The following is a 23341-nucleotide window of genomic DNA, read 5'->3' as shown; positions in this document are numbered from 1 at the left end:
GGGATTTCCAATCAGGATTTAGACCGTATCTTAGTAGAAGACTGCTCTCATCAGAATTACAAATGGCTTCCTCTTATCATCCGATCGTGGTTGGTATCTCTCTATTTGCGGTACTTGACCTTAGTTTTGCATTTGATTCTATCAACCACAACATTCTTTTGAATAGGCTCAAATTATTTTGGCATTAGTGGAATTGCATTAGCATGGTTCAAATCGTACCTATCAATTATCATACCATTATTCATTTGTAGCAGTAAATCAAGAGAATGGCGTACCGCAAGGGTCAGTACTAGGACCGTTTGCTTTTCACCCTGTATATGCTACCCTTGGGAGATATCATTAGGAAACAATGTTAGATTTTTACTGTTACACTGATGATACTCAGCTCTAATTCTTTACAGCCTGACGAAACATACCAATTCACATAATCAGAATGCATAGTTGATATAAAAGTAATTTCCTGCTACAAAATTCTGAAGGAAAAAAATGTATTGTATATATATATATATACTGTAACTGTATCTGTCACAGTTGAGGAGAGAGTAGTGGACCAGAGCAGCAGGCTGAACATCAATCCACAACTAAATGTAAACAAAAGGTGCCTAGATCCAACCCAGAAGCAATGAAAGGAGAAAAGTTTTCCTCAAAAACCTTAATTTCTTTTCGACTAAAGAAAGACATGGACATCTTGGATGACATGGGGGTGAGTAAATGATCAGGAAATGTTTATTTAGTGAACTAATCCCTTAAAGCAGGGCTAAGCAGTTTCGGGAATTTCTTCGCTGTATTCTCACTTTTTGCTCACAGGTTCCTCTACAGAGCTCCCCCTACAGCTTCGGAATAGATATTTGACAACACTGTCGAAAAACTTGTTGGTGACTCTTAGATACCAGAGGCTAGTAGATCAACGAAATCACAGCAGACGGGACATTCTTTACAACATCTTCTTTATTCGGGTTAGGATAGCGTGAGGGAGCGCAGTAATGACAGAAATTTAGCAGATTTTTTTGCCGTAGAGCAATTCGTTACATCGCGAGAGCTGATATCACTCGATACTTCCTTATGCTGCGGTCGGCGGCCCGGCATTCCGGCATTGCAAGGGTGGATGGCGGGTTGCGAGACGACCACCATTCAACTCGAAAAAAGTAATATAACCATTCCAATGACTCCGAAGCTGTTCAGTTAAGGTAAAAAACCTGCATAGTTCACCTTTCAGAGACTCTGGTACGGTGTATCTGTGAATGGACGGACCGATGACTCAGAACTTGGTCATATCTGTTGCTGTTTCCCTGGATGGGAGTGTTGTTGTTGACTCTTTCCCCTGTCGAACTCATTTGCATAATCTAAAGCTCACAGTTAGAACAGTGTCTTTAAAGGCCGGTACACACCAAGCTTTTTGAGTCGGTCGGCTTAGGTTTTTCAGCGTGTTTTGCACTGTTGGCTCTAGTTGGACGCTGTGAGGTTTTTTTTCTTCTTTTTTGGCCGATTCAGCATGTTGAATGTGCGTCGGGCCGTCGGTGAGAGAGAGAACTCTGATTGGCTGTTCAGCTTGGTGAACGAGTCCGTGCACGAGAATTAAAAGTGAAAGTGAGCAAAGAAGTCAAGACGGCACAGAGAGATAGCTGTTATAATTTTACGTCATCTTACCTGAACATTTGAATGATGGAATATTTTCGGTTACGGTGTGTATATCTGCAGTCCTAGATTCTGTTTCCCTTTTTGAATGACGAAAATAGACTATTGATACCTGCAGATATAGACATATTTCCTTTCATGCAGGCACAGAACATGCTATTTGACAGTCACCTTTTGTGTGTTCAAGCGCAGTTTTTTTTGGCCAGGACTCGGCGAGCCAGCGAGAGGCGACAACAGGTTTCGTAGTCGCTAGTTTTTTGACGTCGGCTTTGTGTGTCCTGGGCTTAAAGTTTGATCAGTGCATTACTCTCTTCCCAAACCGCCACCAGAATACCTTTGGCAATGTTCTAAATATATGTAAGAAATTATAGTCTGCCCCGATCCAACTTCCACTCCAATATATACATTTATATCAAAATGTTCCTTCACTTAAAAGAGCTTAATTATCATATAGAGACAATTACATCCAATCTCAGTAATATGTAAATAAATAGTATCACAGAGGGCAACCAACCACCATTTTGATTACAGGGACTTCAAATAGCTTGTCATCGTAAAACATTTGACCGTTCTAACAGAAGATCAAAGATGTGATCACTTCATATAGATTGTATCATCTAAACCTTTTGCTGTTCTGATTTCATTTACATTACCATTTGTTCAGGATGTGATCAACCCAAATGGTCAACTCGTAATCAATTGTAGAATGAGAATGGGTGTGGGACACAGAGAACCTTCTCAGACAAGGGGGTGTCTCGACTTCATTAACATACAGACCACCGCTGTCACGATAAGAGCAACTTCGTTTGCATTAAGAGTTGTAAACTGTACCAGGATAAAAGGTTTGATATTTGGATGATCTGGGTTCATTCTGACACCGGTGAACCCAAGGTGCTTTTGTGTACCTTGCCACTACTTTACTGTAATAAACTTCATTTTTGAGATCTTCGACGTCCACATAATTTTTTTCTTACATACATATGGTCCAAACATGATGAAAAATTACTAAATTGTCAAGCATGCATTCATTTGTATGTTGTACCTTAATTTGCACTACAAATAACTGTCACTGAGAATACTTGGATGTGTTGTACTTTACATCAATTTTAAGGTTTCCAAACAGTTATGAATGGATTTGGATGGATTATTGTTGCCTCTCTTTGTTTCAGCCACTGCTACTGCATCTAAATGGGCCAAATACTTTTTATGATGGTCTGGACTTAAACCTTAGGAATTACTCTCAAGATGTTTAAGGACAGGAACTGAATGTGGACCAATGAGAAGTCCTGTGCTTTCATAAAATAAGCAGGTCTGGAGACGAGGGACCCCGTGGAGCCGAATTTTTATTTATTTGGATTTATTTATATTTATTTAATTGTATTCTTCTCTAAACCAATAGATGGCACAGAAGCTCATGGCATCACTATATAATTGACATTTTGTCACAAAGTAGTTTCAGTAAGCGTTTATTTATTAACAGTAAAAAGTGTTACATGGAATGAATGAACATTGTTTACATGATGAAATCTTTGCACTTTTCAGGGTGCAACGTTTTATGGACATGAATATACAGAAAAATGGCCCATTTCTTTTAAGAATTTCAGCAAACCTGCTGATGTCAAAACACGAAAATTTTAAACTTGCTTTAAAATGACACAATTTAGTGCGAATGCAGAGTACCATCAGTGTCAAACACAAGCAGATTTTGTGTCCTTCCGAAACTTTTCAATATTCACATCAAATTGATTTAAATCTAAGTTGACTAGAGTATTTTCACATAATTTATCTTTGGAACATTTGAAATGGATGTGAATCATTTGCTCTTTTAACGAGATCCTAATCTATTTAAAGGAGTTGTACAAGAAACACACATCATGATGCCCTGTATCATCTTTGTTAGTTTATCACCATATCAGTGATGCATTTATATAAACTCAATGCATTTGCTCAACAGTCGGGCGTTTGTACATGTACGGTACTCCGTTCCCCCAGATGTCTGCAGTAGTAGAGTTCAATATATGTCAGGCAGTTGTGAGTAGTTCCTGTTCCAGTAGCTGCCGTTGTAGAGCCAATCGGGAGCTTTGGTGTGAGGGCTCGGTGCCTGATGAAACCACCTGTGTGTGAACATGAGTTTGATGTTAAGATGTAGATCAAGGCTATCATTCTCTCCTCACAATATCTTAACATACAGACTCGTGCAGATCGTGATCACTGCTGATGTCAGGAAACACATAGACTCTTTAGGACCATGACACACCAAGACGAACGACAGTTGGCCGTTGGGCCGTCTGTCAGGGTAGTTGTTGAGGTATTTTACTCATGTCAACTCTAGCGAGTCAAGTGTATAAGAATAATAGCGAATGTGATGAAAGCTAGCAAAGATGTCAAGAAGGCACTGAAAAAAGGCTGTTCTAATTTTGAGCTTTCCAATGCGCAAATATTTTCATAACATGAGCCGCCAGGAATGAAGAAAGTAATCAGCGTGATTGATATTCAAAATGGTAAGCAAGCATTGCTTTTTTCTAGTTTTTGAATGGCGAATATAGACTACTGATACCTGCTGATTTAGATTTAGTTGGTTATTTCCTTACACAGGAATAACTTTGTGCACAGAACGCATGAATATGAATATTCATAGCTTTACAACTGGATCTTAAACTAATGGATCAGGATAAATTCAGTTAAAGTTCAAGTCTGGTTGTTGTGCAGATCAACCTCACTTAGTGGAAAGGGGTAATCGTTTTAGCGCAAAGTCGTCGCCTCAGTTACGTACTCTGATGTGCATTTATTAAAGCGGACCTATTATGCCCTTTTACAAAGTCTTGATTTTGTTTTTGGGATCTACTAGAATAGGTTTTCATGCTTGAATGTTCATAAAACACCTTATTTTTCCAATATTCTCCATTATTGCAGCTCGTCTCTTCCCAGTCTGTCAGTAACGCTCTGTTTAGTTCCTGTCTCTATAAAGCCCCTCCAATCAGAGCACATTGTGCTTTTCAGAAGGTCGGCTGGAGCAGTGTGTTGTGATTGGTCAAGAACTTTGTGTCTGGGAAATGCCCCACCCCTTACCATAACCGCCAGTTTCAACACACTACTAACTAACTCAACCAGGCCCCGCCCCTTTATTCTGCGTATTAATTATTGTAATGAGGAATATTGTGACGTGTTCGTTCCCGGAAGAAACTCAAGACTACAATGGAGGCGTTTCAGGGAGTTCAGAAACATTGACATTGATATAGAGAATAACTTTGTGCTTTGCAGACCTTTTTCATGCTGAAACTGCAACAAAATCACACACTAAAGAAAGATGAACATGGGAAAAAAAAGCAGAATAGTATGGCGTTATTTTCCTGTCAAATGTCGAGAGCGCATTATTGTAGCGTGAAAGTACATTAATATAATGTGCGAATCCAATAATCCAATCGCCCTCTTCCCAGATATTTAAGATACATTTGACATATTTAACATCAAAACAAATAAAACTCGTCGATTCGGCGGATCCATCTCGGCTCGTCTTGATTGAACTGCGGTTCAATGTCAACCAATAAGATTCCATGTACGATGTCGCGTTTTCATTGGTCAGCCGTTGAAGCCTATTTCTGATTGGTTGTTGCTGTTTTGACAGCGTTTATGCCAAGAGCAAAGAGAAAGAAATGGAAGAGAAGAGTACTTAGGCATGTGCAAACGCACGGGTCACCGTCTAAGCACATACACGCTTACTTTAAGCGAAGAGGAGAGATTCGCGATGGCACTGAACAGGTTTTAAGTGCAGGCATATTCTCTGAGCGAGCCCAGAGAAAATTCTTACAAGAGCAGCGTATATCTGAGAGCGCGCGCCCAGTTCCCGCGCGCGAGCAGAGAGATTCGCGCTCGCGCATTATATTCCGCGCGCGAGCAGAGAGATTCGCGCTCGCACATTATATTAATGTACTTTCGCGCTACAATAATGCGCTCTCGACATTTGACAGGAAAATAACGCCATAGAATAGCTCCTCTAACATTTCAAACCTTAATTTCCATTCTTCATTTGATTGGGAGCGATTTTTCCGAGCCATGCGTTGTTTTTCCTCCAGTCTGTTCTTCTCTGCACTGGCTACATCTGGGGAAACAGCAGCAATGCGATATATAATCAAGTAGTTTTATAATATGTCATTATATATAATGTTGAACAAGAACTGATAATGGATGGATCAAGGACGTCGTCCATCATTGAGGGCAGGATGTTGATATGCGTTTAATATTAAAGATATATAATATTTAATGAGCACTGCAACAACATTCCAATGTTCCAGTGTTACTTCATTTTAATTTTGGTTAAATCTTTAGTGCGTTTGTCATTTTCATTAGTTTTATTTGCATTATGCAAATGTACAAACTAAGGAGGATGGTGTGTTTATGATATAAACACCACCTTAATGGTCAGTAAAACAGGAAGCTTGACTGCAGGCTCAACACGGGCTTTAGGGATAAGGACAAAACAGGTATCAGCCTAAACTTAACAATTCCTGCATTTCAGAAATTGGTTGGATGTTTTTTATGGGTGAATGAATACAACAAGAGGTTAATGTACCTATGTGTCCGCTCTCCAGGGCTCTGATATCAGGTCTCAGACGACAGTCTGTCTGTGGAAGAACTCGCTCCATCTCTGCATCCAACTCATTCAACTGCAGAGCAAATGATGTGAAGGCGTAGTACTGACAGAAAGAGAAAGAAGACAAAGAGGAATGAATGACAGTTTGTCACAAAACAGGAATGCTGCTTTTTATGGAAAATGCATATAAGAAAATCAATGGCTTGGTACAAACATGTTTGCTTTTTGTCTTCTTGCATATTCAACATTATTGAATGCTTGATCATGTCTGTCTGTCAGTCATTCTTAGGTGATGATAAAAAAAACTAAAAAAAAACTACACTTAAATTAGTTCCAAGTCTTGATGGCATTAGTTCTACATCACTTCACCAAAGGTTTTTCAGTTATATATAGCCTCGTTTAAAATACCTGTGCATATAATTAAATTACTGTTTGAACCTGATTCTTATTCGTTGTGCTTCTTCCCACAGCGCACCGTGACAGAAGACCGGACCGAGAAATGGATGAGAGATTCGCCGCCTTAGCCCGTGAAGGGCTTTCCTCCGTTTTAGCCAGCTCGCTGTAAAGACCGCCCTGGACAATGAGACGGTAAAGTCTCTCTTCTGGATCGGGTCAAACTACCAACATCCCGTAGACCTCCCAGACACCCACAGACTTTGCTGGAGGCACGCCGTCATCAGGTGTCTGGACTCAGGAGAGCGTCTTCCCCCGATCCCAGCCAAGCCCAGGCCGTCGTCCCTGTGATTGACAGCACCTGAGCCCCCAGAAGACTGGAAGCTTCCACCCGCCATGACGAGTAAGCTTGTGCCAGAGGAAGGGAAGACAGAGCACACCATCACCCTAGATTTCCCCTTGGCTCCTTCATCCACTCCGCCTTGGACTATCATCCTGAGTGTTACCTGGCTCCTCCCTTCATCGCAACCTTGGTTTCTCACTCTGTCTTCACTAACCGGGTTTCATCTGCCTGCTTCTCCAACCCTCGACTATCCCTTCCGCCATCACCGCGTCCCCCTCCCAAACCTCCACCCTTCTCTCTGCGCTTCAGTCATGGCGCGAGGTCGTGCCTACCGGGAGGGGGCGTTATGTTACACGTACTCCGTCAGTCTCATCTTAGTTTCACTTCACTGGTTCCTGTTTTCCGTTGTTCTATTCCCGCCACTCGTTTGTCACCTTGGTTCATAATATGACTTGTGTGATGACCTGGTCAAGTTCGACCATTAAATGCTACAATTCAAGCTATTCAAGCGCCTACTACCAAAAAAGAGCTTATGCATTTTTGGGGTTTAGTAGGTTACTACCGTTTCTTTTGTCGTAACTTTTCAGCTTTACCCGACGGGCCGGATTCGGACAGATATTTAGAAATTATGTTCGGGTTGGGTCGGGCTCGGTCACATCAGCGCAATAAGGCATTGAACATTTTAAATTTAAAACACCTTATTATGTAGGTAGCCAATGTGCCTGATGCTTTCACTTGATGCAAATGTTCGTTTTTGTGATTAAAATACATGTAAAATATTACCATAACATCTGTCTTCCTGTGTGCGGAAATTTGTTTATGTAGCCGTGACAACGAAACACGTGCATGCGCGCCTGTGTTAAGAGCGCTTGTTACTCCGCGCGCTGATGCGCTCATCTGATGACATTTCCGAATGCCTTCCTACAGTTGCTTACTAAAAGCGGGCTTTCCACACAAACTAGCGTACAATTGTCATTAGTATGAGAAAAAAATGGGATTTTAACTGTCGGTCTCGGACATAAATATCTGTATGCCTGTCGGGCTCGGGTCGGGTTCGGACACAAATAACTTTATGCCTGTCGGGCTCGGGTCGGGTTCGGTTACTGCTCTGTCGGACGTGGGCCGAGCTCGGACAGAAAAATTTGGCCCGATCCGCACTCTAGTACAGATGCCCCATCGACAATGAAACACATGTTAATTTACACAAAAATATAGCTGTGCCCTACAGGGTCACATCTCACATGACCGATCATGGCAGTCACTTCCAAGTGCTTGTGCTCATCTCAAGCCTGAATTATAGACGCATCATAATAACAAGGGTATATAATAGTGAAATATTCGTCATACTTTTCCCGAGTTGTCTGGTCGCGGTGATATCCTCCAGATGAGCTCACTTCCTGGAATCAGCTGCACAGTCTCTGTCTCTGGAGGAGGCATTTCATCCGGCTCCTCTTCCGCATTATTACTCTGCAACATTTGTAAAACACGTTACATTAGACAGTAATTCATGTTATTAACACCAAGTCAATTGCTGCTCTAAAATGCATATTTATGTTCAACAACATATGACATAAAAATGTAAAACGAATCAGTATCCGTGATCATTATCTCGACAGTCACCTGTGTACTTCCCTTCCTGTCAGAACGCTTTACGTCAGATTTTCTGTGAGTGTCAAACGTCGCTGGATCCACAGAATACAAACACTCCGTCCACTTGCCGTAGAGAGCACAGACCTTTTTTTTACTGGACAGACATAAAGAAAATGATCGTATTACAGACAGCTTACTGTGTGTGTGGCTCTTTATTAATGTACACACTTTTGTTTGTTAAAGATTGCCCTTTTGACCAATTGTTAGTTAGGTGAAGCTAATTTTTTTTCGAGAACAAATTTCATATACAAGTTCGGTCCCACTTTATATTAAGTGGCTTTAACTACTATGTACTAACATTGAAATTAATAATTTGATACAATGGAGTTATTGTGTACATATGTTTTTACATTGTACTTATATTTTAAAAATACCTGCTTGTAATTACAGCGGTAATTAATTTATGTAATTACACTGTTGACCTGTCCCTTACACCTTAAACCATCGGTTCCCAACAGGGAGGTCGCGGCCCACAAGGGGGCCTCAGCGAGTTCTGTGGGGGTTCGCGTCATATTTTGAAAAGTTGAGCAATGAGCATTAAATAAAAGTCCTTATATAAAAGTCAAAATTTATATAATGAGCGAATTCATCATGAATCCATTTTCCAATCCGTGTTTTTGTCTTATCCTGAACCACTGGTACTCCTATAATAAGTGTCTACATTGGGACTATTTTACACTGGTTCGGATGCGGAGTAGCCCAGGACCTGCGTGACTCGTCATAGACGTACACAGAGAGAAGTAGTTCCGACTACAATGTTCTTCTGAAAGACGCATTATTCTGTTAATAAACGCAAGTTTATTATCGCTCGCTATAGCGCCAAAAGCCTTAAAAATAAAGCCTCAAAAATAACATGCAAGTATTGAGGCCCCAGACAGCAGTCATTTAGTAATAGCCTATATTCTTTTCTTTTTTTTACCTACATACCAGTGTGAATATTTTTCTTATTGCATTTCAAATAGGTCCAATTTATAGGCTACTCCTAGGCTTACATTTTTAAATTACAAAGGGCCTACTGATGTTTTAGTTATTGTATTTTCAATATTACAGGCTATTATTTGTGCATAAACATATCTGGTTATAGTAAACATACCGTTTGTTTGAAAACAACATATTTTGTCATCCTTGCTGCAAGCTTACAAGAGTGATAATATCATTAAATGTGAAGGGGGCCCTAAAATATTTTCTTGGGAAAAAAGGGGTTTCAGACAAAAAAAGGTTGGGAACCACTGCATTAACCCACCCTTAAACTTAACCACACCAGCACACCTGTCCCTAACCTTACCCGTATCACACCTCAATAGCAGAAAAAGTGTTTTACAATACAACATGAACACAATAAGTACATTGTACTTATTTTTCTATGTAAGTACATAGTACTTAAAGCCACTTAATATAAAGTGGGACCAAAAGTTCAGTCCAATATCAGTCCAAGTCATAGCCAAGGTAATGTAAATGCATCACTTGCAATCATGCTATTGCACTGAATATCAGTATGACTGTCACATACAGTATAACATCTTCTATACCAGGGCCGTAGCCACCAGGGGTCTGTCTCCGCCGTCTAGCAGCGCTCGTCAATGGCAAACCGACTGCAAAGGCCAATCAAACCAAGAAGACGAGACTTACTGTTCACAAAATCTGAGCGCAAATTTCAGCACAACATTTGATTTTAACAATCAAAGAGTGCAAGGTAAGATCAATGTTCTTTTCTTGCTGAGCGAAACGTTTCTCTATTGGGCAGACATTTTTTGTCACCTGAGCAAAATCATTCTTTATACCAGACCTGTACAGCGTATGTACTGCAAACACACACACAAAAATGGTTTCATCATGCAGTTGTAACTTTTACCTTTAATGTGCCATTTATATGTTATTTATATACCCTTGATGTAATGGTATTAAATCATATTTTTGAAAACAAGCAGTTAATTAAGAAGTCACTAAATTAAGCATATTTAAGGTTACCTGAGAATGTTAGGTACCAGATTCGAGTACCAAGAAATTCTATTAAAAAATAATTTACAAAATCTCCTGCAGGACAGTTCACTTCTTTACAGTAATATATTATAGTATGAAAAAAAATTAAGCAGTTACACTGACATGGTTTGGGACAACTATAAAGTCTGTTTGTACAGTCAATCATTGGTCTTTGCGGAAGCTCAAACGAGCTGCGTAGCACAATACATTCATACATACATACATACACAATGCAATACGACGTGAGGGTGAGTAAATGACGACAGAATTTTCATTTTTGGGTGAACTAACACTTTAATTCACAATAATTTTGACCCAAATTGGCCTATTTTGTGAATATAAAGTGATGTAAAAAGCGAAATGCTCCAGTGCTGTTATATGAAATATCAACCCTCTTGGGACACCTTATATAATGAAATTAGTGCATCAGATCTGTTTTAAGAACATCATATATTATATTTACCACACTACGGTCATGTAAAACTGACTATTTAGAGGCTCTGGGGCAAAAATATCGACAGATATTTGTCATTTAAGTAGTGTTTACGGTAACGCTTTAATTACAACCCGGACAGTACTGTAATTAAGACAAATTTACAGCGTAACTTTAGGCAATTATAGTGCACCTATAAAGTACTTACATGTAAGTATAAGGGAACAATATGTTAAGTTTGGGAAACAAAGGGGTAACAACCAAGAGAATTTAAAAATTATGTATACTGTAAGTATTATAGAACTAAGGGTTAATTATTATACTATTATGATTACAACAATCTTACATTTGGGAGCAATTTAGCAAGAGCATACCCTGCGTACCTTTTTGTAATGGTGTAAAGATTACAGGGTACATGTATCTATGTATTTATACTTTTACTATACTATTATTTTTGATGGCAAAAGTGCAGAAGTAAACTATTAAACTAAGTAAACAAGTAAAGCTAAAACTAATGCCATTTATTTTTTAAATATTGGGAAATACACTCTTGTTTCATGTAGTTACAGGGTAAGTGTGACATTGCGGGCTGTAAATGAAAAGTGGTGCTTGTTACTCTCTTGTTCCATGAAGTTACAGTAAATTACGGTAAGTACAATAAAAATACATACACAATCTAATATCACTAACTCTGAAACCTTTATTTGGAAAACAGCTTATTACAGTTTGTCTGAAACGATAGTCTAGAGTTTAAAATATTGTAATATTTCTTACAAACACCCATCGTTTCACTTCAGAAGATATTGATGGATGGCATTTGGGGTCGTATGGATTACTACAGTTATTGCAGTATTTGCTGTTTGATGCTCCAACTTTTAGAAACACATGAGCTTGCATTATATGTATTTCCAGAGATGTATTTTTTATTTGTCTAAAAACCTTCATTTGTGTTAATCTGAAGAAGGAAAGTCGTATACATCTTGCACCCAAATGTAAGATTGTTGTATCATAATAGTAGAATAAGTACCCCTTAGTTCTATAATACTTTTTTTATTCTCCTGGTTGTTACCCCTTTATTCCCTAAACTTTACATATTGTTCCCTTATACTTCCATGTAAGTATTTTTTAGGTACACTATAAATCCCGGAAGTTACGCTGTAAAATCGCTTTAATTACGCAGTACTTTCCGGGCTGTAATCTAAAGCGTTACCGTGTTTACATACCTTTTATCAAGTATGTATCCTTCCACTTTATGCAACTCTTTTCCAAACATGCCACACGACTTGAAAGTCAAACAACATCTTTCCCCAGTTCTGAAAAAAACACACAAAAAAACACAATGAAATAATTTTTGTGTTTGTCTTCTGCAGTAGTTAGACTCTTTCATTGTTCCTCTCAAACCTTAATAAAGCAACATTTATCTAATTTACACCTAATGATACTTTCATGATACTTGCTCTTACTTATGATTAATAATTTCAACATTTCCATATTGCTCAATCCACAGTTGTCCCATGATAATGTTATGAACACAGCAGGTAGGGTTGGTCCAGGTGTAGGCTTCATTGTGACTGCGGAACAACAAATTAGAAATAAATATGTCAGTGAATATAAAGCTGTTTAATAAATGTTTGTGTCTGTAAGAACATGACAAGCTCTTGAATACACACATGCTCCTTATGTTTACTGGTGCACACATGTAAGGCTGGAGATCACTCACCCGGGAAGCTCTAGGGTGATGGTTCCACGAGGTTCGGCCTCCACACTCTTTCCCCAGAATTTGAGTTTGGGATAAATGGAGCCATGAAACATGAAGTCGTTCTTTATGCCCTCGGCATGGAAGGCACTGACCGGTGGATGATGGCTGACCTGCTCAGAGATCCATCTGAACCCCAGATCCTCTCTGATGACAGAAGAAACACTGACGGGATCCGCTCATTGGAAACACTGACACGACCGGCTCATGAATGAGCAGACACTGACCTGAGCAGCTCATAGGTTTCTCCCAGTAGAGGGTTGAAGGGTTTGCCGGTCCTCTCCCACTGCGAGGCCACAGCTGACACGGCAAACGCTGCCACACTCTCAACAACCAAAGAAAACTAACATTACTGACATGTTAAGAGTTTGTTTCGGTTGATGGTAGCAGTGCCATCAGATTTACATTTCAGGTTTATGGTGTTTATCTCATATATAAAACTGTGTGTAGGATCCTCACTAAAAGTACGTGCACCCGAAAGCCAAAAATGGAGTACGCAAAAAAATATTCAGACTTATACAACCGTGCGTACGCCAGAACCTGCGCAGAATTCACTTTATAAAAGTTTTAATAGATTTATATTTTTTAATGGAAACAGATATACCTTGTTGTGCATTATTTGCACGAAACTATTTTCTCGGACAATCTGCTATTATCATGATAAGCAATTATCTCTAGTTAAAACATTAAAAAACAGCATGCCTGAGGAAAAGTTTTTAAAAGCATTGCATCCACAACAAATATTTCTATTTATAAAAAAAAAAATGTTGTAACTTCTCAGTAATGATTTTTTATGTAGTTTAAGTTTTTAACTCTCATTAATGAGAATGGCATATTTAATCAAAATGTTTATATCAGAAGTAAAACATTGTTTAAATCTATGAGTTATCTATGAGCTATCTAAGTTATTGTGAACATGCACTGTATTTATGATTGGGACTCATAATGATACGGTTTTCTTCATCTTCATTGTTTCATTGAAAATAGTTTCGTGCAAATAATGCTCAACAAGGTCTATCTGTTTCCATTAACAATATAAATCAATTAAAAATACTATTTGGCCAGTGGAAAAGATTGAGAAAAACTTTCTCTGAAATGTCTTTTACACTACTTGATTTATTTATTCAAAAACAAGGCAAGGATAGGCTACTAAAGAATTTTTATTAATGTAATTTGACGGCACATCCGTATTTCATATTTTCCTAATGTCTTGTAGCCTACCTAAACATGTTATCACGTGGATGAATAATCATATGCAAATGATATGCAGATGAGGATATGCATAGTAAAACTAGGCGTTGTAAGCTCCATATATGGTTATTTCGGACAATCTTCCGCTGACTGGGATTTATAAAGTGAATCCTGCGCAGGTTCTGGCGTACACGGTTTTATAAGTCTGAATTTTTTTTTGCGTATGCCATTTTTGGCTTTCGGGCACACATACACTTTTAGTAAGATCCTACGCACAGTTTTATAAATGTGTTTTGCCTTGTTCATTGTCCGTTCTACTTTGTAGTCATATTTAGCCTGCCTGCTCTTCACGTCACGCCTGACCAGCCTGAGCTTCTTCACGTCACACCCGCCGAGCCAGAGACTGTTCACGTCACGACCACTGCCGTGCCAGAGACTGTTCACGTCACGACCACTGCCGTGCCAGAGACTGTTCACGTCACGACCACTGCCGTGCCAGAGACTGTTCACGTCACGACCACTGCCGTGCCAGAGACTGTTCACGTCAGGTCAGCCTCTACTGAACCCTCACCTCCGGCCAAGATAGCCGCCTCACTGCCTGAACCCTCGGAGCCTGTCCCTGTCCCCATAGCTCCGCCCAAGAACATTTTTTGGGGTGGGTGGGCTATACGTCTCCACCATGCCCGAAGGGTCGTCTCTGGCTGCGTTTACACTTGGCATTAACATGCAATCACCATGATCCGATCAAGCAGATTGGATCATTAACCAATCAGGACACCGTGCGTTTACATTTGTTCATATTAAGTAGCCTCTGTATCTGGATAACCGATCGGATTTCTGTTTCCTGCTTAATATTTAAAGGCTATGTTGCAGGTTAGAGTACCCAGTGAGCCAACGTATAGAACAATAATGTAGGAACTAGATTTAAATATAAACATATACTTATAAAACGCTATTTGGCTTCTGGAGTCGTTTTTGTGAGAAAATGTTTCTTCCGCATTTGAAAACCGCCAAACCGGAAGTGACGTAGCATGAGGGAGCGCGGTCAAAGTAAACAATAGGAAAGCAATGGATCGCAATGACAGTTCGGACGCTGAGGAAATTGTAGCCTAAATGTTTACGCGTATGACGGACATCAGCCATATAATTATGTGCCTAATATGAAGCCAAGAGAGTAGACAGGCCAGGATTAGACAAAACAACGGTCAGAGGAGACGCATTGAGCTGTGGTGTGAGGAGAACAGGGCAGTCGGGTCTCGGTGAGAGAACAGTGTTAGCTTATAGATGTATTCACGTTAGCCGACAATGTGTATAACACTATGCTCAAATCAGTAACGTTATATTGTACAGATTATTATGTATCAGGCAATAGCAAAGCTAGTATTTAGACCCTTACCTACATGTGTTGTGTAAGTCCGCCATTAGGAAACAGTTTCAAGAGAAAGAGGGACATTTTAAAGGCTTTGAATGGCCCCATTTGGTGACAATGAATAAACAAATAATCACAATCACAACTTTCTAACTGTATAAAAACTTTATATGTAGAAACAGCCAACACAAACATTAAAATTCGGAGTACAAGATTGAAAATGAACATAATATATTATATTTATAATAATAATAAGTGTCGGCTGCAGACTAATAACAAGCACATAAATGCATTACATTACAAGTTTATGGAGGATATGTTAATTAATTAAATTAAGACGAGGCAAATTTTGTACAATAAGTGATCTCTGACGGATCCGTGACGTCATGTTTCCCGCCGGCGGCAGACCCACAATCTGACGGCGGACCGGGCGACCCGATGAAGGAGCCGGGACAGTGTGTACAATGCGCAGTCATCATATAACGTAACGTTAACTCATCATATCGCCGGGATTATAATCATGCGGTCTTTAGTGAACGCCACACACTACCGTGTTTTTCAAAGCAAATGCAGAAGTGAAGTCCCGTCTCTTACCCTGCACAAAACGCACACAAACGGAAGAAAGCACCATCCTTTTTCTTGTTCGGAAACCTGTGGACTCTATGTCCTGACAGGCCCTAATTCACAGTCATTTATTACGATAATGATTAATTGAAATACAATAACCACCGAAAACACACTGAATCACGACCGCTTCAACTGAATACCAACCTACTCTGCACTGAGCGAACGCAGACTCAGAGCCCGGCGGCAAACGCCTACCTCACATGACGTAATATGACGCGATGTTGAAAAAAAGCGTTTTTTCTACACGGTCAAGGAAACTGTCCCGTTTTCTACTAAATCTGTGCCCTTATGTCTGGAAAAACAATTTTTAATCCTGCATTTACTTTTCATATGGTATTTTCATACAAGGTTATATATTAATTCTGAAAAAAAAAACCCTGCAATATGCCCTTTAAATTAGGTCTGTAGCACGACACCAATAAGAGTAGCCTAAAGATTATAAAAATTAAGCAATGTCCCAATTGCTTTCACTCACTCACTTTACTTTCCTGTGCAATCTCCATCCTTAAATCAAATTACGTTTTTTGAATGAAGGAATATTTCCAGAGTTGATCATACAAAAATAACCATATAAAAGACACATCATCGATCATCGGGGTTTAAGGTTATAGCATGAAATGGGAGATTAATAAACATGCTGAAACAATAAAAAACATTCAACATTTAAAACATAAAAAAAATAAAAGTGTATTCCTATTGTTCCTCTGGCAAAGCAGCGCACGCTCTTCATTAAAGAACTCCAGCGCAAAATGAACCTTTGGTCTAATTACACATTGTTACCTAGTCAACCGTTATCTGAGATTTGTTTTCATGATTATCGAATGTAAATAGTTTTATCTCTAAAAACAGTGTAGCCTATAACGCTAGTATAACGCTAGTATATGGGGCATAGAGTAATGACAAATACAAATCGCTTGTTAATACCACTAACAAGGCTCAAAATAGCCCCACACTAACACGGCAGCATAATGAGGGTCCCTACCTTCATACCGAAGCATTGAGAACTTTGACAGTGTCCAGACAGTTTAATAAGAAGATATTTTATACATACAGTCAACTTCACGTATACAAGCAGAAGCCATCTTTGAAAAACAGACTCGATCAGTCGATCAACGAAACGCCGAAATGCGCTGAACTGTGTAGAATCTCATATGGTCCAGCGCATTTAGATCGGCGTTTCGTTGATCGACTGATCGAGTCTGTTTTTCAAAGATGGCTTCTGCTTGTATACGTGAAGTTGACTGTATGTATAAAATATCTTCTTATTAAACTGTCTGGACACTGTCAAAGTTCTCAATGCTTCGGTATGAAGGTAGGGACCCTCATTATGCTGCCGTGTTAGTGTGGGGCTATTTTGAGCCTTGTTAGTGGTATTAACAAGCGATTTTTATTTGTCATTACTCCATGCCCCATATACTAGCGTTATACTAGCGTTATAGGCTACACTGTTTTTAGAGATAAAACTATTTACATTCGATAATCATGAAAACAAATCTCAGATAACGGTTGACTAGGTAACAATGTGTAATTAGACCAAAGGTTCATTTTGCGCTGGAGTTCTCCTTTAAGATCTCATGACTCACAGCTGTGATTGTACAGGCGATCGCCTCCTTCAGATAATGTTGCACAATTAAAATGAAAATTGACACACAGTGTCATGTAAGTCTAAATAAACTGTTTTAAATATTGACGTTTATTGTAAGGTTCAAATAAATTTAATTGTCTAAACTGCGTCTGGCCATTATTTTCTGACAGCACGTGGGGAGACTGGGGGATTTAAATGACGTCCACCTGTGAATGCAGACACGTGGCTGGATTGCGTTTACATTACACTGAGATCCGATCACAATTAACTACACAGTTTTAATCACTGGCAGTTAACTACCTCGACTACCTCCGAAACTGGACACGCTGATCGGATTACATTCCCATCAGAAGCGCGTTTACACTCGTCTTTTCAATGTGTATGTGGACAACATCCAGATACAGGTCGCATGTTAATGCCAAGTGTAAACGCAGCCTCCGCCACGGCCACCTGCACGCCCTGGTCTCCCGGACTGTCCTGGAGCCTTCAGTCCCTGTTGACCCTGCGGACCCTCCTGAGGAAGACTCCAGGACGCCCGCCCCCGGGGAGTACTGTCACAGTTGTGTTCTGTTAGTTAGTTTTCATTGGACTTGTCTACCTGTTACCTCGTTAGTCTTGTCAGCTGTGTCCTGTTTCTCCATGTATTTAAGCCCTGTGTTTTGCCTTGTTCATTGTCCGTTCTACTTTCATATTTAGTGTGTGTGTTCATCCTGCCTGCCTGTCTGTACCTGTTAGAATTATTATTAGTAAAACATTTGCATTGGAGCTCTTTGCCTCTTCGTCTTCTTCTGTCTGCACCACACCGTGACACCTGCCCTATTTTTCTCTTCACCAAGGGGTATTTGACCTACAAAATTCAAATATATAGTCACCTTCATTCTGTGGATGGAGTCTTGTGAAGCGTTGGCCTTCTGGATGAGGTATGTGTGTTCCATGTATTCAGTCAATCTCTGAAGAAAGCTCAAAGGCTCATTAAAAATCACTGGCATTGTGATTTTCGACAGTTCCTGTGAAGATTTATAGATGAGAATAAATGATTAACTGGCTGAAGAATTAGAATTAATCAAGAACATCATGCAAACCTTACAATACAAACATTCAAAAAATAATTTCAGATTACTATCACATTTTTGGAACATAAAGTGCCTGAAGTTGAAGAAACACGAATACAGAATGTGTAAAATGAATTTGACTTACCATCCCGATGCATTTTTTGAGAACGCTCCACATACTGGCATTGTTTCGAGAGAACATGGCAGCGGGAAGAGCCGACCTATTCCAAAGCAGATATTGAAACAAATTTCAGAATTCGGGGGGACACTAAATGCTATTTATTTAATCAATATTACAAGAGCAAAAGGGCTGTTGTTCCAAATATTAGCATGGCTGTAGCTTCATGCCACAGATTATCACAGCCATAATATTCAGATCAATACTACGATTGCAGGTGTGATACTGCTTAAACACAACATTTCTACAAGTTCACTTTGAGTAATGTTACAGAAGTTCTTCAACGAAAATAGACCAAAGCAGAATCAACCGTTGCAATGTCTTAAAGCGACATACAGTAGTGTTGCTGTGATGACATTAAAACCCCCACTTTTACATGATGTTGTTCACACAAGACACACAGATAGTTTACCACCATTGTATTGAATCACCACACAAACGTCTATTTTTCTGGTTGTCTGCAAGCATTCACAAAGTCTTATAATGAAGACTAGCCAGAAAAAATCTAAACACGTCTTTAACTAACAACACTCCTCTGTTAATGTACTGGCAACGACTGAACTTAACTCCCACTGAAATGGACGGTTGGACATTTGGTTTGAAGGATAACCATTTGCTGGTATCTGTAAGTATTGCAATTACAAATGCAAGTTTAAATATATATATATATATATATAAGTAAAATGTAAAAGCATGTATGTACACAAAAAGTGCATTGTATCAAACGTTTGATTTTAATACATTAATTATATAGTAGTTAAAGACACTTAATGTAAAGTGGAACCTAAACTATAAATGTTCCTCTTTCGGTCTCACTTCATTGGTTGCCCATATCAAATATAAGACTATAGTATGACGTTGACCTACATGACTGTATGAATAAATGTAAATGTTATTGCTCCATCGCTCATTTTACTAACCTGAACCTGATAAAGGCTGGAGACCCCTGATCTAGATATTAGAAAACCAATTGTACAACCAAGGATTTAGGTCACATGGATCATGACATTACCTTAAACTGGCAGGAGAAATGTTTAGATACTTCCTATCTTTTGTTTCACAATCCCTTTGTTTGTGTAAATCAGGTATTGTCAAACCTAACACAAGCGTACGATTATGGAGTGCCGCAAGGCTCTGTATTAGGTCTTCTATTGTTATAACTGACTCATAATGTGACCATAATTATAGGCCTTATGCTTTATGTAGCTAGTTAATGGCGTATTGTTTAACTCTGCTAAACAAATAAAATGGACTTCACTTGATTACATGAGATTTATAACAGAGATTCTAATTATTGGACAAAAAACGTCCTCACGTAATAACCTAGAATACTGTCTAACACTTGATGGCTGCTCTGTTAAGTCTTCGTCGTCGGTTAGGAACCTGGGTGTGCTCTTTGATACCAATCTTTCATTTGAAAGTCACGTGTCTAGCATCTGTAAAACCGCATTTTTCCATCTTAAAAATGATATCTAAATTACGTCATATGCTCTCATTGACAAATGCGGAACAATTGGTTCATGCGTTCATGACCACAAGGCTAGATTATTGTAATGCTCTACTGGGTGGTTGCCCTGCACGCTTAATAAACAAACTACAGCTGATCCAAAACGCAGCAGCTCGAGTTCTTACCAGAACCAGGAAGTATGACCATATTAGCCCCGTTCTGTCAACACTGCCTATAAATTTAAAAATATTGCTGATTACTTACAAAGCATTAAATGGTTTAGCTCCGCAGTACTTGAGCGAACTCTTAACGCATTATAATCCTTCACGTCTATTACGATCTCAAAATTCCGGCCAGTTAATAATGCCTAGAATATCAAAATCGACTGCTGGCGGTAGATCCTTTTCCTATTTAGCACCAAAACTTTGGAGCAGTCTTCCTACCATTGTCCGGGAAGCAGACACACTCTGTCAGTTCAAAGCTAGATTAAAGACACATCTCTTTGACCTAGCATTCACATAATGCATTATAGACTTCTATAACTCAATGTTAGTCTGCATAGATTAGGTCAGCCGGAACTGGGAACACTTCCCTTAAATCCTGATGTACTCATTACATCATAAGAAGAATGGCATTTACGCTAATTTTAGTGTCTTTGTTTATCCCGAGATTTTCCCGCAGCCTGCCGGATCCAGATCTGACGAAGGACCTTCGCCTGGAGCCGATGACAACGCAGTGCTGAAGTGCTAACTAGCCTCTCCCTATGGAGGATCCCTTTACCACTCTACAGATAAAGCATTGTGGGATAATTTCGGTTTTGCGTATCTACCCCGAAGTGATAAAATTCTGTCTAAAATTTTCAAGGCCAGACAAGTAGTTTGTTAAGGCTTGGTTTGTTTTGGGAATTACAAAACATGCGCACATATATTAAAATGCGCATAACTATAGAATTAATTCTTGATGCGCACGTGAGCGCCATCAGCGTTTCTCACAGGTTCGCGTTCAAAGTCTGTGTAGAGAGAGCAGTGTCGTCTTAGCGGCCTCTAATATAATAACTAATGATCATTGCGACGGAAGTGAATGAATCAAAACTAACTTTAGCTGGAAAATATCTTTATTGAAGAACCGCTATAAAGCCAAAACAATCTCTGTTACCTTAAACTATCTGTTTATCTCTGTAAAGCTGCTTTGAAACAATCTACATTGTTAAAAGCGCTATATAAATGAAGATGACTTGACATGAGGTTTTTACTGCATGGACAGCAGCAACAACAATAATACTAATTTAATCAATTTAATCGTTTTCTTTTTTTACAAAAATAAACAAGATGTACTTTTGTATTCACTGTCAAGAAGTGAGTAGACATTTTAAAACGAGATAGGAACACCAAATCCCATGATAGAAAAAGTATACCTGTGATTTTTGACTCCATTGCTCTGGGTCGTGTCTCCCTGGCTACCGTCCCCTGACATGATGTCTCAGTCTCTGGGGTCACAGATGAAGCTGTGTCAAAATAACACCAAACTGTTGACTCGTCTGGCTCTAGAAATGCATAAAAGAATAGTGAAAACTTGGCCCTTCAAGGGAAAATTAAGAATATTTCATTATTTTATAAAGACAAACTAATACATATGAAATAGACAGACTGTCAAGAGCAGAGCTATTTTATCCAAAAGCATTGTAAGCTTTGTTTATCCAAAGAACATTGCTGCCTGTGTTTTCTATGATCTATGCAGGCTTATGATGCTTTCGGGAAACACCGCCTAGAACTGTTTGAATGATAAGAGTTGACAGCACTCCTGTTAAGAGAATGTGGACAATTAACATCAACAAATGGATTTGTATTGAATACATTCTTTGGATTGCTTTTTTATGTATATGAAACATAAGTGGATGCCAATTATTCACACATTTCTATCACTGAAAAGCATGTAGGATTATGAGATTATAACAGTATTAGATCCAGTAATATGATGACATCTGTCGACTGCAGATGGGCACATGCTCCTTCACCTTTATCAGTTTTATTTTTATTTTAAATTTAACATGCAATTCCACTTTATAAATCTCACAGCTCATCCTGATATGATTCATATTTTTTTTTCTGGCTTCAGCACGCACTGCTATTTTACGTGTGTTCAATTTTTTTTTCAATATTAAATTAAATAATATAGTTATGTTTATTCATGTGATGTTATTGGTGACAGAACTAAGTTTTAATTAGATTAGACTCTGAACAAACCTGTCCTACAGCGTATGTCTGTGATGATGGCACATCTGCAAACACACTGATAACATGATGCAAAACATGTAAAAAGACATTTACGGGATAGAAAAAAAAAAAAAAAATCACAGCTGCGCAGTGACACAAAAATGCAAAGTGAAACTGACCCTTGATGTAAAAAATATAAAATATAGCAATTATTATTTGCTAAATATAATATTTGATACATTCAGTGTAAATGTGCGGGTTCTGATCAGGATTAAGGTTACTGCACCTTCAGGGTGACATCATGACAAATGCTACTGTCCCGGTCTCATTTACAGTCACTTGACCTGTCTTGACACATACTCTGGGCATACCTCTGACTAAATCTACCGCCCAAATCTTCATTTGACAGTGAAATAAGTGAAAATGTGAGCAGAGAAAAGCAGAAATGTGAATGTACCTGCCTGAATGGCTGCTGAAGGCGTCACCTTGTTTTGCGTCCTCTGCTGTTCCTGTGTGTGAGACTGTAGGTGCGTGAAATGGAGCACAGGAGAGACGGGAGGTGTGTGTGTGTGTGTGTGTGTGTGTGTGTGTGTGTGTGTGTGTGTGTGTGTGTTTGCAGAGCTCAGCATAAAGAGGATCGGAGAGCAGCTGATCACACTACACCTGGGCTATGTTGAACACACACACTGAGACAACATACACATATACAGCTATAGTACACTATAGTGTACTTCAACTATTAATAAATCAGTAATGGTTTCATAATTATCAGTGTTTTTGCAGAGTTTCTGTAATTAATGTGATTATCTCAATGGCTGTATTTTCACTGATGTCACACCCCAAAACACACACATTACAGAGTAAAGATGGTGTGTCTACAGCCCTGGTCTAGACAATA

General features: G+C 39.1%; 1 protein-coding gene across 5 annotated transcripts; it reads right to left on the bottom strand.

Moving 5' to 3' along the window:
- Positions 1–3086: 3086 nt before the first annotated feature.
- On the bottom strand, positions 3087–23131 carry LOC306998296 (oxysterol-binding protein-related protein 1). 5 transcript variants are annotated; one of them, XM_079612260.1, is made up of 13 exons: positions 22905–23131; positions 21645–21734; positions 18751–18826; positions 18426–18560; positions 13009–13106; positions 12746–12928; positions 12489–12596; positions 12249–12338; positions 8583–8706; positions 8310–8429; positions 6206–6329; positions 5644–5734; positions 3087–3749 (listed from the first exon to the last, which is right to left on the bottom strand). In XM_079612260.1, the coding sequence occupies exons 2-13, from the start codon at positions 21701–21703 to the stop codon at positions 3647–3649; spliced, it is 1311 nt and encodes a 436-aa protein (XP_079468386.1). In that variant the 5' UTR covers positions 21704–21734; positions 22905–23131; the 3' UTR covers positions 3087–3646. The 5 variants fall into 5 exon arrangements, with proteins under 5 accessions (XP_079468386.1, XP_079468383.1, XP_079468382.1 ...); XM_079612257.1 differs by having other exon boundaries at positions 21645–21773; positions 22905–23056; XM_079612256.1 differs by having other exon boundaries at positions 21645–21773; positions 22901–23046.
- Between the last annotated feature and the right edge of the window lie 210 nt (positions 23132–23341).

This window comes from Phoxinus phoxinus, assembly GCF_949152265.1.
Source record: "Phoxinus phoxinus genome assembly, chromosome: 5".
NCBI lineage: Eukaryota > Metazoa > Chordata > Actinopteri > Cypriniformes > Leuciscidae > Phoxinus > Phoxinus phoxinus.
The sequence above is the reverse complement of the archived record's forward strand: the minus strand, read 5'-3'. Positions and strand labels throughout refer to the sequence as shown.

Excerpts from the sequence above, each read along its gene's own strand:
- LOC306998296 (XM_079612260.1), bottom strand. The coding sequence starts at position 21,703 with ATGTCAGGGGACGGTAGCCAGGGAGACACGACCCAGAGCAATGGAGTC. Across the intron at positions 12,339-12,488 it reads GTTGAAATTATTAATCATAA|AACTGGGGAAAGATGTTGTT; the intron begins GTAAGAGCAAGT and ends TGTTTTTTTCAG. Across the intron at positions 6,330-8,309 it reads GACCAGACAACTCGGGAAAA|TACTACGCCTTCACATCATT; the intron begins GTATGACGAATA and ends TCTTTCTGTCAG.